Source organism: Zea mays, chromosome 2, assembly GCF_902167145.1.
Source record: "Zea mays cultivar B73 chromosome 2, Zm-B73-REFERENCE-NAM-5.0, whole genome shotgun sequence".
NCBI lineage: Eukaryota > Viridiplantae > Streptophyta > Magnoliopsida > Poales > Poaceae > Zea > Zea mays.
In genome coordinates this window covers 230,723,745-230,738,513 of record NC_050097.1, presented here as the reverse complement: position 1 = coordinate 230,738,513, position 14,769 = coordinate 230,723,745, and the positions used below count along the sequence as shown (strand labels likewise).

Genomic DNA, 14,769 nt, shown 5'->3' with positions numbered 1-14,769 from the left:
ATGATTCATTTATGCAACTTGTGATCCATTTGATATATGCTAACAATAACTTGAAAAAGATCACCAGTTGTAGAACTCTCTCTTGTGCAAAGTATTTCCATATATTGTCATTGAGTATAGGTCTTAAGCAACTAAGACTAAGGACAAAGCACAATGAAGAGAGCGTCTCTATGAGAAGGTACAAAAGGGTAAAACCACTTCCTTTCATTTGAACTTGTACCTAAATCTTCCTCTTATAAGCATTCTTTGCATATCTTATATATAAGGAAGAGAAAGCATGTCCTTTGCATTTATCCCTGCTTCATACCTAGTTTAACCTCTTAAAATTTCACTCATGCATTATTGCATCTTTGCTAAAACTAGATGAAGTGATTCTATTGTCAAAGAGCTTAAAGCTTAACCTTGTAACGAGGATAAGCTACCTTTGTTCCAAAGGTGGATGGTCCTTAAGTCTCTTTGAAGTCCTTAAAGGAAAATGCTTAAATTGTTTGCAACATGCTTTCATAAGTGCATAAACTGTCTTGAGCATCACTCATATACTATGACACAATGCACTTCACTTTCTCTATGATATAGACTTGTTCTCATTAACCTAATTATGTGCACTTGGCATTTAAGGCCAAAATATGTATTCCTCTCAAGGCACATATTTAGGGGGGAGAAATCTATATTATATAGAACTATGATCATGCTTAATTGACATATCTCTTGATCATATCTCTTTCATTTTGGTACAAATGCATATATCCTATTATTCCCATACCATGACTACGACTAATATGTTTCCAAGTATATTACTATGCTAAGTCGTAGATTGAAAGGGAAATGGAGTCTTCGGCGAAAACAAAGGCTTCCACTCCGTATATCATACTTCGCCATCACTCCAAGCAACTCTCTATTCTTTGGGGGAGAAATGAGCATCAAAGAAAAGGACTTCGTCTCTGGAAGAGAGTAAGAGCCCAAAGCTAAAAGACCGGACTTCGCCTTTGGTATAATCTTAACTCATTTATTTATGCCCAAAGGGGAAGATAGCACTTCAAGGGCTCTAATGATTCCGTTTTTGGCGATTCATGCCAAAAAGGGGGAGAAATGAGCCCAAAGCAAAAGGACCGCACCACCACCACCAAATTCAAAAACTTAGTGCTTTCCAAAAGTATTTATCATTTGGTATCCTATTGTGTTCAAGAAGGGGGAGAAAGGAGTATTTCAAAAATGATATATCAAAACCCTCTTGAACACTAAGAGGTGGATCTCTTTTAGGGGGAGTTTTGTTAAGTCAAAAGAAAAGCATTTGAAATAGGGGGAGAAAATTTAAAATCTTGAAAATGCTTTACAAACTCTTATTCATTTACCTTTGACTATTTGCAAAAGATCTTTGAAATGGATTTACAAAAAGAATTTGCAAAAACAAAACATGTGGTGCAAGCGTGGTCCAAAATACTAAATAAAATAAAGTAAGAAAGCATCCATGCATATTTTATGAAATGAATTTTGGTTTAATTCCAAGTAATCTTTGCACCTATTCTATGCAAAATAGTTCAATTATTCTCTTATATATTTGCTTTGGTTTGTGTTGGCATCAATCACCAAAAAGGGGGAGATTGAAAGGGAAATAGGCCTTAAACCTTTTCCTAAATGATTTTGGTAATTGAATGTCCAACACAAACAATTGGACTAATTAGTTTGCTCTAGATTATATGTTCTACAGGTGCCAAAGATTCAACATAAAACCAATAAAAAGAACAAGACAAAAGTCAAAAGAAAGGAGCAAAGGGGCAACCGAAGGCACCCCTGGTCTGGCGCACCGGACTGTCCGGTGTGCCACCGGACAGTGAACAGTACCTGTCCGGTGCACCAGGGAACTCAGACTCAAACTCGCCACCTTCGGGAAAATCCAGGGCCGGCGCGCTATAATTCACCGGACTGTCCGGTGTACACCGGACAGTGTCCGGTGCTCCAACGGAACGCGGCCTTCGGAACTCAGCAGCTTCGGGACTTCACGAAGACTGCTCCGCTAAAATTCACCGGACTGTCCGGTGTACACCGGACTGTCCGGTGTGCCAGCGGAGCAACGGTCATCTTCGCACCAACGGTCGACTCTGACAGTAAACAGTGCAGAACAGTACACGCGGCAGAAGTCAGAGCAGAGGATCAGAGAGGCACCGGACTGTCCGGTGTGCACCGGACTGTCCGGTGCCACATGAGGACAAAAGCCTCCAACGGTCGACCAGCTCCAATCTCAACAGATAGGATGACGTGGCTGGCACACCGGACATGTCCGGTGTGCACCGGACTGTCCGGTGCGCCCATCGCCAGCAGACTTCATCAACGGCTAGTTTTTGGATGGTGGCTATAAATACCACCCCAACCGGCCACTTCAAAGTGTGGGAGTCCAAGCAACATTCCAAGTCATCTATTTGACATACTCAAGCCCTCCCAACCACCTATATTCATTGATCCATCCTATACACAAGATTTAGTCCACTACAACCAACACAAGTGCCACAAAAGAGAGAGCAAGCAATTGAGAGCTACTCAATCGAGTTTAGCCCTAGCGCCTTGTGAGATTCATTGAGAGATAGTGTGTGCTACATCTTTGTGTTCATTTGCGCGTGGAGTTTTTGACTCCCATTCGAACTTCCTCCAAAGTGTTGGAGACTTGTAAAAGCTAGCAAGAGACACCAAAGATTGTGGTGGTCCTTGTGGGATCGAGAGTGATCCTTGAGAAGAAGAAGAGCTCGCCGATCCTTGTGTGATCGGGAGAGAGGGAAAGGGTTGAAAAAGACCCGTCCTTAAGTGGACTCCTCAACGGGGACTAGGCCTTCGAGGGCCGAACCTCGGTAAAACAAATCACTCGTGTTCATTGTGCTCTTGCTTGTGATTTGTTTGCTTTCCCTTACTCTAAGTTCTCTTGCACTATTCTTTGCTCATATCATCTGGTGTTGCTTCAAGTTAAAATCTCATTTAAGTGAAGCAACACTCCGCAAGAAAAGAACTTGAGTTAGTGCTCTTTTTCATCTAAGCTTTCTTGCTTTGTTATCATAGAATTATTAGTTGTATTGATTTATCACTTCCGCATTATTTGAAAGCTATACTCTTTACTAGCAAGAACTTAGTTTTTATACTCCGATAATTGTTCATCTTGTTCTAACCACTAATCAAAGGATCTAGTTGGGGGATAAAGTTTTAATTTTCAGGTTTCGCCTATCCACCCCCCTCTAGGCGACTTTCAGTCGCGACCTGGGCTGCGGCTAAGTCAGCTGCGAGGGTTTCGGCCCGGCTTTCGGCCTCGGCAGGCCGACCCCGAGATTGGTCCCGCTCCTCGACGACCTGGACGAACTCCGACCGCTGCCGTTGCACCTCTGCGCGCGCCGCGGCTGCCTCCGCACGCGCCGCTGCCGCCTCGGCTCTCAGGTCAGTGCAGAGCAACTGGAGGTCCGCTACCTCGGCACCCCGCTGAGAAAGGCGCGCAGTAGCCCCGGCAAGCGAGGTCCTCAGGGACCGCAGCGAGCCCCAGACATCGACCTCGCGGCGGATGAACGACGACTTGGCGGCGCTCCGATCCGTCAGATCCTGAGGGAAGGAAACGGGGCGTCACGAAGAACGCCTCGGTCACAGAAGAGAAAAGGTATGCCTGAAACCGTTACCTAGAGGATTTTGGGGACGTCCCTGCAGAAAACCTCCAGCGACGACCGGAGCGACCCCACCGTTGCTTCAGCACACTCGCGGAGCTCATCCCAGGACTGGTCCTCCCGTTCATCGTCGAGAACGAGGACGGGGTCCGAGGCCTCATGGGTCCGGAACCGGAGCAACTGGCGCCGGACCTCGGGGCTCCGCCGCACAGCGATGAGGCCGCCGCCCGGCGGGACGGATCGCGCCTCCCCGCCTGCCTCTTCCAAGGCACCGGGCGCCGACGCATCAGCCGTCTCGGCGTCGGCAGCAACCGGTCGCTCCCTGACCGGGATGGCGGCGACTTCGGTAGCGGCAGGCGCCGGCATGGCCGGCACAACCGGTGGGCTCGGAACCACGTCGGCGTCAGCCGCCTCCCCTATCACAATGGCCGCCTCGGCAGAGGAGCCAGCCTCGGGAACCTGCTCCACGGCGACCGGTGCCGCCCGAGCCCCCTGAGGTGGAACGCCATGCGACAGGGTCGGCTGAACGGCAAGGCCCGGAGCGGCGCTGGCCGCACAAGCCGGCGTCGTCTTAAGTGCCTTCCGGGGTGCCAGGTCGGTCAGGCCATGGCTTCGCTTGCTGAGGAGAAAAGGAAAATCACGGCCGGGACATATGAACGGAAAGCCAGGACGAAGACATTCCGAGATACTTACCCGCTCCGGGCCATGATCCATCGTGCCTGGGGGGAAGTCTCTTGGATCCCGGCCCCCGGAACCGCCGCCGAGGTCCGCTTCGCTGGCAACTTCGGCACCGCCCTCGCTTTGGGCGCCCGGGGGCCGATTGCCCAGGCACTGTAACGGTGGCCTGAGGGTCGCCTCCCTGCGCTGCCGGCGCGAGCGGCGGCTCCCGGGGAGCAGACGCCCTAGCCTGGCCCCCCGGGGTCACCTCGGCTCCTCCAGCCGAGGGGTCAGGAGCCCTCTCGGGTTGCCCTTGCCCCTCAGGCCGGGGCCCCGACGTCCCGACTCCGGGGACTGACGGCGTCAGCCCGCTCGGGGGCTGGCTTGACGGCTCCTGGCCAAACCCCGAGCCGGGGCTGAGGCCAAGACGGGCGGCCATGTCGTCTTCCTCGTCATCATCTTCATCCTCGTCGTCATCGTCGGGCGTCTCCGGCGACGGCTCCCTCGGGAGCCCCTCCCTCTCCTGCTGGCGACGGAGCTTTTCCAAGGCGTCTCGAGCCCGCCTCCGCTCGCGGGCCCGGGCCTTCTCCGCGTCCTTCTTCTTCTTCCTCTCCTCCGCGGCAACCCGCCACGCTGCTCGGTCCACCGCGTCCTGCGGGACCCGTGGCAGGGAAGGCTTGTGCCACCCCACCTCCTGAAGAGGAGGGGAAAAACCCCAATCGTAAGAACCAGGAGCAACCTGATGTATGAAGAAGGAAGAAGCGGACACTCACCAGGGTCACGCACCCTCGGTCGGGGCACATCAAAAGCTGGGAGAAGGCGTGGAGGTCCGGCTTCCCCAACGCAACGGACACCCGCCATTGGAGGGCGTCGAAGGGAAGAGGATCAGGGGACATCCGCGAGCCCTCCCAGTCGGCCTCCGGGGTCATCTCCCAAAGCGACAGCCGCCGCTCCGCCAAGGGAAGCACCCTCCGACGGTGGACGGCGGCAATCACTCCCGCAGCGGTGAGTCCCCCCTTCCGCAACGCCTCCAAGGCCTGGAGAAGTGGCTCGAGGTTCTTCTGTCTTTCGTGCGGGGTCCCGTGGCGCCAGGCGTCGGTGGCAGCGGTGACTACTCGCTGGGAGAACGGCGGGAGCAACTCGCCGTCGTTCCGGAGGTAGAACCACCGGCGCTGCCACCCCTTGTTCGAGGACGCGAGGATGGCAGGAATATACAACGACGCCCGCGACTGCCTCAGCAGGATGGTGCAGCCGCCGGCCCGCACCGCTGCGCGGACTTTCCTCTCCCCTGTTGGCGAGGCAAAAAGCTCCGCGCAAAAGAGATGGGTCCACAAATCCCAATGGGGGGCGATCCCCAAGTACCCCTCGCACACCGCTTCGAAGATGGCGGCCTGCGAGATGGAGTTAGGGGTGAGGTTGTGCAACTCCACCCCATAGTGGTACAGGATCGCCCGCATGAAGCGGCCCGCCGGCACACCGAATCCCCGCTCGTGGAAGGAGACAAAGCTCACGATGTACCCCGGCGGTGGGGACGGAGCGGCTCCGCCCACGGGAGGAATCCACTCCGGTCGCTGCTTATCGGTGAGAGGACGAAGCAAGCCCTCGCCGACCAGATCCTCCAGGTCACTCGCCGTCACCGTGGAAAAGGGCCATGGATCGCGCGGCGAGATGATGGTCACCCGGTCAGCCATCGCCGAGCAAAAGGGATGGCGGCGCAAGGGGCAGGAAGGGCGGTTTCCTCTTCTCTGGCTAAGTCTCTCGGGTTGCAAAAACCTAAGAGGCAGGCAGGAAGCGGAGCAAAGAACCATCACCAGACCCTCTCCCGGGTATATAAAGTCCAAGGCAAGGCCGGTTCCAACGTTCCGCCCGGACCGGACGCGGGATTCAAAAACGCGAAGCGAAACAGCCGTTCCTCGAACGGCTCGCGCACGCGCAACGGCCGCCCCGCCAACCGCTCGCCCCGTCGCATTAACTCCGCGGCAGGACAGGCGGCGCTTCTGGCAGGAGCAATGGGCGACGCTTCGCCTTTGCCGTAATAACCGCGCCAAAAAAGGTACGCCGCGTCGTTCGATTTCGCATCCTTTTCCTTTTTTCCTCTTTCTCTATCTCTTGCAACAGGGACCGGGAAAGGAGGATACCCCGAAAAGGATCCTTCCCCGTGAAGGAACCAAGCTCCGAGCCTCCCTACTGATCAGAGGTTCGAAGGCTGGCCCCCCGAAGGGTTTCAACAGCCGCCTCAGATCGCGTGGGCCCTACACCCACTACTGGTCAGAGGTTCGAAGGCCGGCCCCCCGAAGGGTTCCACGGCCGCCTCAGGCTACCTGGGCTCCGCGCCTATTACTGATCAGGGGTTCGAAGGCTGGCCCCCGAAGGGTTCACAGCCGCCTCAGACGCCGAGTGAGGGATGACCAGGGGTACGTTCGATACATAACCAAGGCTCGGGCTGCACTCCCGAGGTACCCTAGGATATTTCTGAGACCGGCGGGAGCGATCTTATAACGGAATCCCATCGGAGGGAGGCATCGAGCCCTCGGACCCCGTCGCCAGGGGACCGGGTCCGGCAGATCACCCGCAGGTACTTTTGGGCGTGCCTCTGGGCCCCTAGCCGACCCCTAACGAACGGGGCACGGACGTCCACTCGGATTACCCGTTTGCAGCTCACCGGAGACACCATGTTCGGCGCCCATCGAGGGTAACATGGCGCTTTCCCCCCTCCTCCTTGCGGAAAGGCGACGCAGGGGCGTATGTAAAAAAGCCGAGTCTGTCCCTGATCGCCCTCTTGCCCTGTGCAGAGGCTCGGGGGCTGCTCTCGCAAACCCGGCTCCGGCCGAACCGTTGACAGCGTCAACATACCAGCCCGAGAACTTGGGTCCCGACCGTACACCCGGGCTACGGCCAGTTCGCATGAGGGAACAACCAGACCAGCCGAAGCATTACGCAAGGCATTAAGACCTCGGAGGAGTGAAACCACTCCTCTGAGGCCTCGGGGGCTACACCCGGCGGGTGCGCTCGCGCGCACCCACCGGAACAAAATGCAACCGAGAAAGGCTGGTCCCCTTGCAAAAAAGTGCGACGAAAACCTCCAAGCGAGTGCTAACACTCCCTTCGAGGCTCGGGGGCTACTGTCGGGGACCATAATTAGGGGTACCCTCAAGACTCCTAATTCTCAGCTGGTAACCCCCATCAGCATAAAGCTGCAAAGGCCTGATGCGTGCGATTAGTCAGGGATCAGTCCATTCGAGTGACTTGATCATGCCTCGCCCGAGCCTAGCCTCGGACAAGGGCAGCCGACCCCGGAGGATTTCCGTCTCGCCCGAGGCCCCCCTCCAACGGCGGACACATCTCCGGCTCGCCCGAGGCCCTGCCTTCGCTAAGAAGCAACCCTGACTAAATCGCCGCACCGACCGACCAAATCGCAGGAGCATTTAACGCAAAGGTGGCCTGACACCTTTATCCTGACGCACGCCCCCCGGCAGAGCCGAAGTGACCGCCGTCACTTCACCGCTCCACTGACCGGCCTGACAGAAGGACAGCGCCGCCTGCGCCACTCCGACTACAGTGCCATTTGACAGAGTGAGACTGACAGGCAGTCAGGCCCTACCAAAGGCACCATAGGAAGCTCCGATCCGCCCGACCCAGGGCTCGGACTCGGGCTAAGTCCCGGAAGACGGTGAACTCCGCTCCGCCCGACCCAGGGCTCGGACTCGGGCTAAGTCCCGGAAGACGGCGAACTCCGCTCCGCCCGACCCAGGGCTCGGACTCGGGCTAAGTCCCGGAAGACAGCGAACTCCGCTCCGCCCGACCCAGGGCTCGGACTCGGGCTAAGTCCCGGAAGACGGCGAACTTCGCTCCGCCCGACCCAGGGCTCGGACTCGGGCTCAGCCCCGGAAGACGGCGAACTCCGCTCCGCCCGACCCAGGGCTCGGACTCAGGCTCAGCCCCAGAAGACGACGAACTCCGCTTCGCCCGACCCCAGGGCTCGAACTCCGCCTTGGCCTCTGCCGAACGACCTCCGCCTCGCCCGACCCAGGGGCTCGGGCTCGGCCTCGGCCATGGAAGACAGACTCGACCTCGGCTTCGGAGGAGCCTCCACGTCGCCCAACCTAGGGCGTAGGCCAGCCACGTCAACAGGAAGCGCCATCATCACCCTACCCCGAGCTGACTCGGGCCGCAGAGAACAAGACCGGTGTCCCATCTGGCTAGCTCCGCCAGATAGGCAATGATGGCGCCCCGCATGCTCTGTGACGATGGCGGCTCTCAGCTCTCTTACGGAAGCAGGAGGACGTCAGCAAGGACCCAACCGCTCCGACAGCTGTCCCTCCGCCAGGCTTCGTCGCTCCTCCGACGGCCACGACATCACACCAGCTGGGTGCCAAATTCTCTCCGGCTGCCATATCGGCATGTACTTAGGGCGCTAGCTCTCCCCCGCTAGACACGTAGCACTCTGCTGCACCCCCATTGTACACCTGGATCCTCTCCTTACGACTATAAAAGGAAGGACCAGGGCCCTCTTAGAGAGGGTTGGCCGCGCGGGGACGAGGACGGGGGCAGGCGCTCTCTTGGGGCCGCTCGCTTCCCTCTCCCGCGTGGACGCTTGTAACCCCCTACTGCAAGCGCACCCGACCTGGGCGCGGGACGAACACGAAGGGCGCGGGATTCCCACCTCTCTCACGCCGGTCTCCGGTCGCCTCGCTCCTTTCCCCCCTTCGCGCTCGCCCACGCGCTCGACCCATCTGGGCTGGGGCACGCGGCACTCACTCGTCGGCCCGAGGGACCCCCCGGTCTCGAAACGCCGACAAATAATAAGTCTGTGAACCTTATATTGTGCTTATATGTTGATGATATATTGATATTTGGCACAAACATTGATGTGATCAATGAAGTCAAGTCTTTTCTATCAAAGAGTTTTGATATGAAAGATCTGGGAGAAGCTGATGTGATTCTAAACATCAAGCTGATTAAGGCAGATGGTGGGATTACTCTCTCGCAATCTCACTATGTTGAAAAGGTTTTGAAGCGATTTGGCTTCTCTGAGTGCAAACCTTCTCCAACACCTTATGATCCCAGTGTGACACTGCGAAAGAACAAGAGAATTGGTTTAGAACAATTGAGATACTCTCAAATTGTCGGTTCACTCATGTATCTTGCTGGTGCAACAAGGCCCGATATCTCGTTTGCTGTGAGCAAATTGAGAAGGTTCATGTCAAACCCAGGGACTGATCATTGGCATGCACTTGAGCGGGTTATGCGCTACCTGCAAGGTACAATGACTTATGGAATTCACTATTCTGGTCAGCATGCAGTACTTGAAGGATATAGTGATTCGAACTGGATATCTGATGCAGACGAGTTTTATGCCACCAGTGGTTATGTCTTTACTATTGGTGGAGGTGCGGTATCATGGAGGTCATGCAAGCAGACCATTTTGACGAGGTCAACCATGGAAGCCGAGCTAGCTGCACTTGACACAGCAACCGTTGAGGCAGAATGGTTGCGTGAACTCTTGATGGACTTGCCGGTGGTTGAGAAACCAATACCAGCTATCCTTATGAACTGTGACAATCAGACAGTGATTGCTAAAGTGATGAGTTCTAAGGATAATGGAAAGTCATCAAGACATGTCAAAAGACGTTTGAAGTCTGTCAGAAAGTTGAGAAACTCCGGAGTTATAAGTGTGACTTATATTTCAACAGATAAAAATCTGGCAGATCCTTTTACCAAGGGACTACCACGTAATGTGATAGAAATCACATCGAGAGAGATGGGTATGAGACCCGAATAAAGTTGCCATGGTGGAAACCCAGTCTATGTGATCGGAGATCCCGTGAATTAGGTCCTGGGAAGAACAAGCCATTGGTGAACTGAGGAGAGTAACCTTTGACCCTCTCTAAGTAAAGATGCAATACTCTCAAATGCTGTAAGGCAGGTTGGCTTTGTGCCTTAATGTGTTCTGTTGGCTTGTATTAGCGAAGATGTTGTCCTGCAGAACATTCTTTGAAAGAACACACCTATATGAGTTAGACTGTCTAACGTCGCAGTCTATGAGATTTGGGTGATCTCTAGTAAACTCATGAAGAGACCTTGGAGTACGACGTATATGCTCCACCCGAGAAGGGGACTACTGGTAGCCAAGTACTGGTCATGACTTCAAGTGAAACCCATTCACGCAAAACTTGCAATTCAAGGCATAGTCCATTGTCCAAGTTGTGGGTTGGTGTAGCTTGGAGTTCTAGGCGGAAGTTCAACTTAAAAGTCTCTGCTGAAAAACTAGTATATTAAACAGTAGTGAACAGTGGCGAAAACTGCAGATGGGCATTTGAGATCTGGTGGGGGGTTGTTAGGATTTATGGGCTTGGCCCAGTTAAGAAATTCTAATAAATCCCAGGAAAATCTCAAAAGCCCATACAAGTGGATGGCTAGGGAATTGGTGGAACCAATAGCACCATATTGCTAGTTCTAGTGGAGTAGAGCTAGCTTAAATATGGAAGCCACACTCACTCACCAAGTCATGGATGAGAGGAGAGAGTGTGGAGAGCCACACGCGCGCGCGCTCGCTCGCCTGGCCTGGCCAGACCGGGCCGGGCCGGGGCGGGGCGAAGGGCGCGGGCGCACGCCATGCGCGTGAATGGTCCGCCGAAATCCGACCCCTCGCCTTGCGGGGGCGCGACTATCTTTTGCCGTTTGATTTTTTTGGTTTCTTGGCTGTTACGTTTATCCTAACCGATCGCTATAAAATCTCAACTGATCGCGAGATTTTTGTGGGCGGATAAGATCGGGGGTCGCGGACTCGGCCCTATATAAGGAGCCCGGCAGCCAGCCTCCAAATCATCCCAGTTTCTCTTTCGTCTCTCTTCATAGCTGAGCCGCCTTTAAGTTCCCTTCGTCCCGACCGCAGAGGTGCATCTGCGATCAGGAGAGCAGGTCTTCGGAACCCTTCGTCTTTTAGATCCTGCACCGGAAGAGGGCGAATAAGATCTTTGGGAAGCGTCTTCACGCGACTGCTCGTGATATTCTGACCTCGTCGACCCTACTGATTTCGCTACTTCGACATCGTCGACCCTTCTGATTGCGGCGCACGCCATCTATCAGTAAGTCTAATCAGTACACATCATCTGATTTGGCTTTTTATTTCAGTTCTTCTGATTTAGTCATGATTTATATTCGGAATTTAATTTAGAATTTATCTAATTATTCAACATCTATAGCACATTTCGTACAAAAAAAATGCATCGCTTGCTTGGGACCCGACGACCCGTAGACGAAGAGCCGTAGAGGTTTCCAATTCCGTCCCTGCCGTATGATGCCCGTCGCATCGGACCATCATGCACGGCCACGGTAGCTGGTGGCCTGGTGCTGGTGCTGGTGCTGGTGCGGTCGCCCTCACACGTGGGCACCGACTCATGACTAGTGACTACGACCGACTCCTCAGTCCTCGCTGACAGCCTCGCTCTCGCTCTCGCAATCGCATCTTTGAATGAACAACCAACGACAGCCAGCACCCGCTTCGTTTCTCTCTCTCTCTATGTATAGTCGTCTACCCTACCCGGGAAAGAAGGAAAAAAAATGAAAATATAAAGAAAAAAAGAAAAGTCACAGCACAGCACAGCACAGCATAGGGTCACTGGAAGAGCTGGTAGATGAGAGCCAAACGAAGGACGAGGCGGGGAGGCCCCCAAACGAAGCTTTTTTCTTTAAAAAAAAGAAGGAACCGGCGGTCAAAGAGTCAAACCTGCCAGCACGCCGGTGGGCCCCGCGACCCCCGTGCCCCACGCGCCCCTCTTATACCCACTACCACCACCACTCCTCACCGGCCCCCACCTCCAGCTCCCTCCCTCTCTTCCGCCAGCCCCAGCTCAGCCCACCACACAGTCACAGCCTCCACCGCCGCGGCACGCGCGGGCAGCCAGCCAGCCAGCCATGAGGCAGTGGAAATCCCTGGTCCCGGCGCTGCACCTGCACGCCCCGGCGGCCTCCTGCTTCCCGCACCCGCCGTCGCCGTCGCCTTGCCCGTCGCCGCCCCGCGGGGACGACGCCACCACGACGCCGCCGCCGCCGCCGCCGCACCTGCAGGCGGTGCGGCTGGTGGGCTGCGACGGGCGCGTGCGCGCGTACGCTCCGCCCGTGACGGCGCGGGAGCTGATGCAGGCGCACCCGCGGCACCTGGTGTGCCGCGCCGACGCGCTGCTCATCGGCGAGAAGATCCCCGCCGTGGCGGCGGCCGAGGAGCTGCGGCCCGGCGACGCCTACTTCCTGCTGCCCGCGCACCTGTTCCGCTCCGCCCTCTCCTTCGTGCCGCTCGCCTCGTCGCTGCTGCTGGTGCTGTCGGCGGCGTCCGCCGCCGGCGCCGGCAAGAGGCCCTTCGAGCTCCACCGCACGCCGGCCGGCACGCTGCAGATCAAGTTCTCCGACGACTTCCTCCTCCCGGCCGGCGACGCCGCGCCCGCGCCGACGAAGCGTAGCCAGCCCGCCGCCGCGCTGCTCCGCGGGGACGACCGCCTCGCCAAGGACTACGAGGAGCTGGTCGGCTACGCCAAGTCCCGCCGCTGGGCGCCCAAGCTGGACACCATCGACGAGGTGCCGGCGCCCGCCGCTGCCGCCGACCAGCCCGGTCCCGCGCCGCCCGGCGCCGGGCGCGGCAGGAGGAGCCGCGCGCTGCCGTTCCTCGGCCGACTCGGCAGCCGCCGCCGCCGCGACGACGCCTGCAGCGCCGTCGCCTGCTCCGGCTAGGGTGTGGGCGGTCCGGTACGGTAGCTTTGTCAGGCGTCCTGGTTTAGTGGGCTGGTCTTGTAATTAGGGAAGAGAAACAAATTTTGGTGCTAATCTTAATCTGTAAAAAAATGGTGATGGTGGCCGACAGATTTTCCTCCGCCGTTTCTTTTCTTGTGCAGCCGGTCGCTAATTTCTAGGCCGGCTAGAATATTCGCCGCCTGCTGGCATTACCATTTCCTGTGCAGCTGCCCGCCGCCCGCGCACACAGAAACGGGCTGTGGTGTGTGGTCACAGCGTGATACGTGCGTACGTGCACGCTGTCATTTCATCGATCGGCCAGTCCAGTCAGGTCAGGTCGTAGGATAGGAGCAGCAAGTGACGGGTCAAACAAACGAACAGAGACAGACATCGAGCAGTTTCGCCCGGCTGGGTCATCGAGTTAAATAATTCTAGCGTATCGTCAAAACTGTCTAGGATAGCTTTGACCGAATCCAGTATTTAATTCTTCGATTTGTCATGAAGCACCTTCGTTACTAGAGCTAGAATTCGTCAAGATGTTTCGGAGAACTTCGCCTCCCCACCTCACTTCCATCTCGAGGCGTATTTCTGAAATTTGGTGGAGATGATGGGGTTATGAACCTTTACAAGACATTTGGGGTACGTTTGTTTGTGGGACAGCCACGACAAAGACGTCCCTTAGTGTCCTATCTCGTTTATCTAATTTTGAGAGATAACTGGAAGCAACACTGAATTAGTCCTATACTATACTTTGACCCTTAACCAAACAATATTATTTAAGTGATGGGTCAAACAAACCAATAAGCAGGAAGCGCCCGGCTGGTTCATCAAGTCTGTTAGGCCCAGTTTCAATCTCATGGGGTAAACTTTAGCTTCCTGCTAAACTTTAGCCATATGAATTGAAGTGCTAAAGTTTAGCTCCTTAAGGTGTTTAGACTACTCTAATAAAGTTTAGCATATTGGAATAAAAAGACACCCATGTCCCTAATGCGGAGAGAGAGAATGTGGTTAGAGGGTATGGGTGGAAAATGAGGTTTCTGGCCCACGTTTAGCTCCTTTTAGCACCTCTTGAGCAGCTTATATAGATGTCCAGAAAGCACGTGACCCGTTAGCCCGGCACCAAGCACATTTTTTTAGCACGACACGAGCTCGACACGGCACGGATTGAAACAAGCCCGGGCTTAGCCCAGCCCGGAGAGCGTGCCGGGCTCGATAGCCATTTGAGCCTGTTGGGCTGGCCCAGGCATGACTCGTTATCGGCCGGGCCTTTAAACCGGCCCGTTCGAATCCCAGCGCCACAACCCATAGCTCCACAAAATTACCTGGGCTGCGTCCTACGCGGACATTCAACGGCCCAACCCAAGTTCTCATCCAAGTCCACTCCGCACCGTGTATAAGTCCCTGAACCTGAGCGTCTTCATCGTCTAACCCTAACCCTAACGCCCTCTCTGATGAGGACATCCTCCACTATTACCCGTTGGCAAAGACGCAATTGGCCTAGTTGGCCCAATTGTAGTCGGACGGTGACCGTGTGAGCCTCAGAATTATCCCACCTCGCTTAACTTGGAAGAAGGAAGCCACTTTAAAAGGGAGAGCCATCCTTCCCCCATTGGACTAGTCTTTTGGGGCGATTGGGCCTTTCCCTGAGTTGGGTGTGCATAAAGAACTGTTGGGCTCCGGGCAACCCTAATTTGTTGGGCCTCGGCCAACCCACCTGAGCTGGGTGTATCATCTGGTATCGGAGCTAGAGCCC

The 14,769-nt window shown here is 55.4% G+C and overlaps 1 protein-coding gene across 1 annotated transcript; it reads left to right on the top strand.

Annotated features, from left to right (window-relative positions):
* The first annotated feature begins 12,079 nt into the window (after positions 1-12,079).
* On the top strand, positions 12,080-13,155 carry LOC103648039 (uncharacterized). The gene has a single exon (XM_008672545.4). The coding sequence runs from the start codon at positions 12,207-12,209 to the stop codon at positions 13,014-13,016; it is 810 nt and encodes a 269-aa protein (XP_008670767.1). The 5' UTR covers positions 12,080-12,206; the 3' UTR covers positions 13,017-13,155.
* Positions 13,156-14,769: the final 1,614 nt, after the last annotated feature.

Excerpts from the sequence above, each read along its gene's own strand:
- LOC103648039 (XM_008672545.4), top strand. The coding sequence starts at position 12,207 with ATGAGGCAGTGGAAATCCCTGGTCCCGGCGCTGCACCTGCACGCCCCG.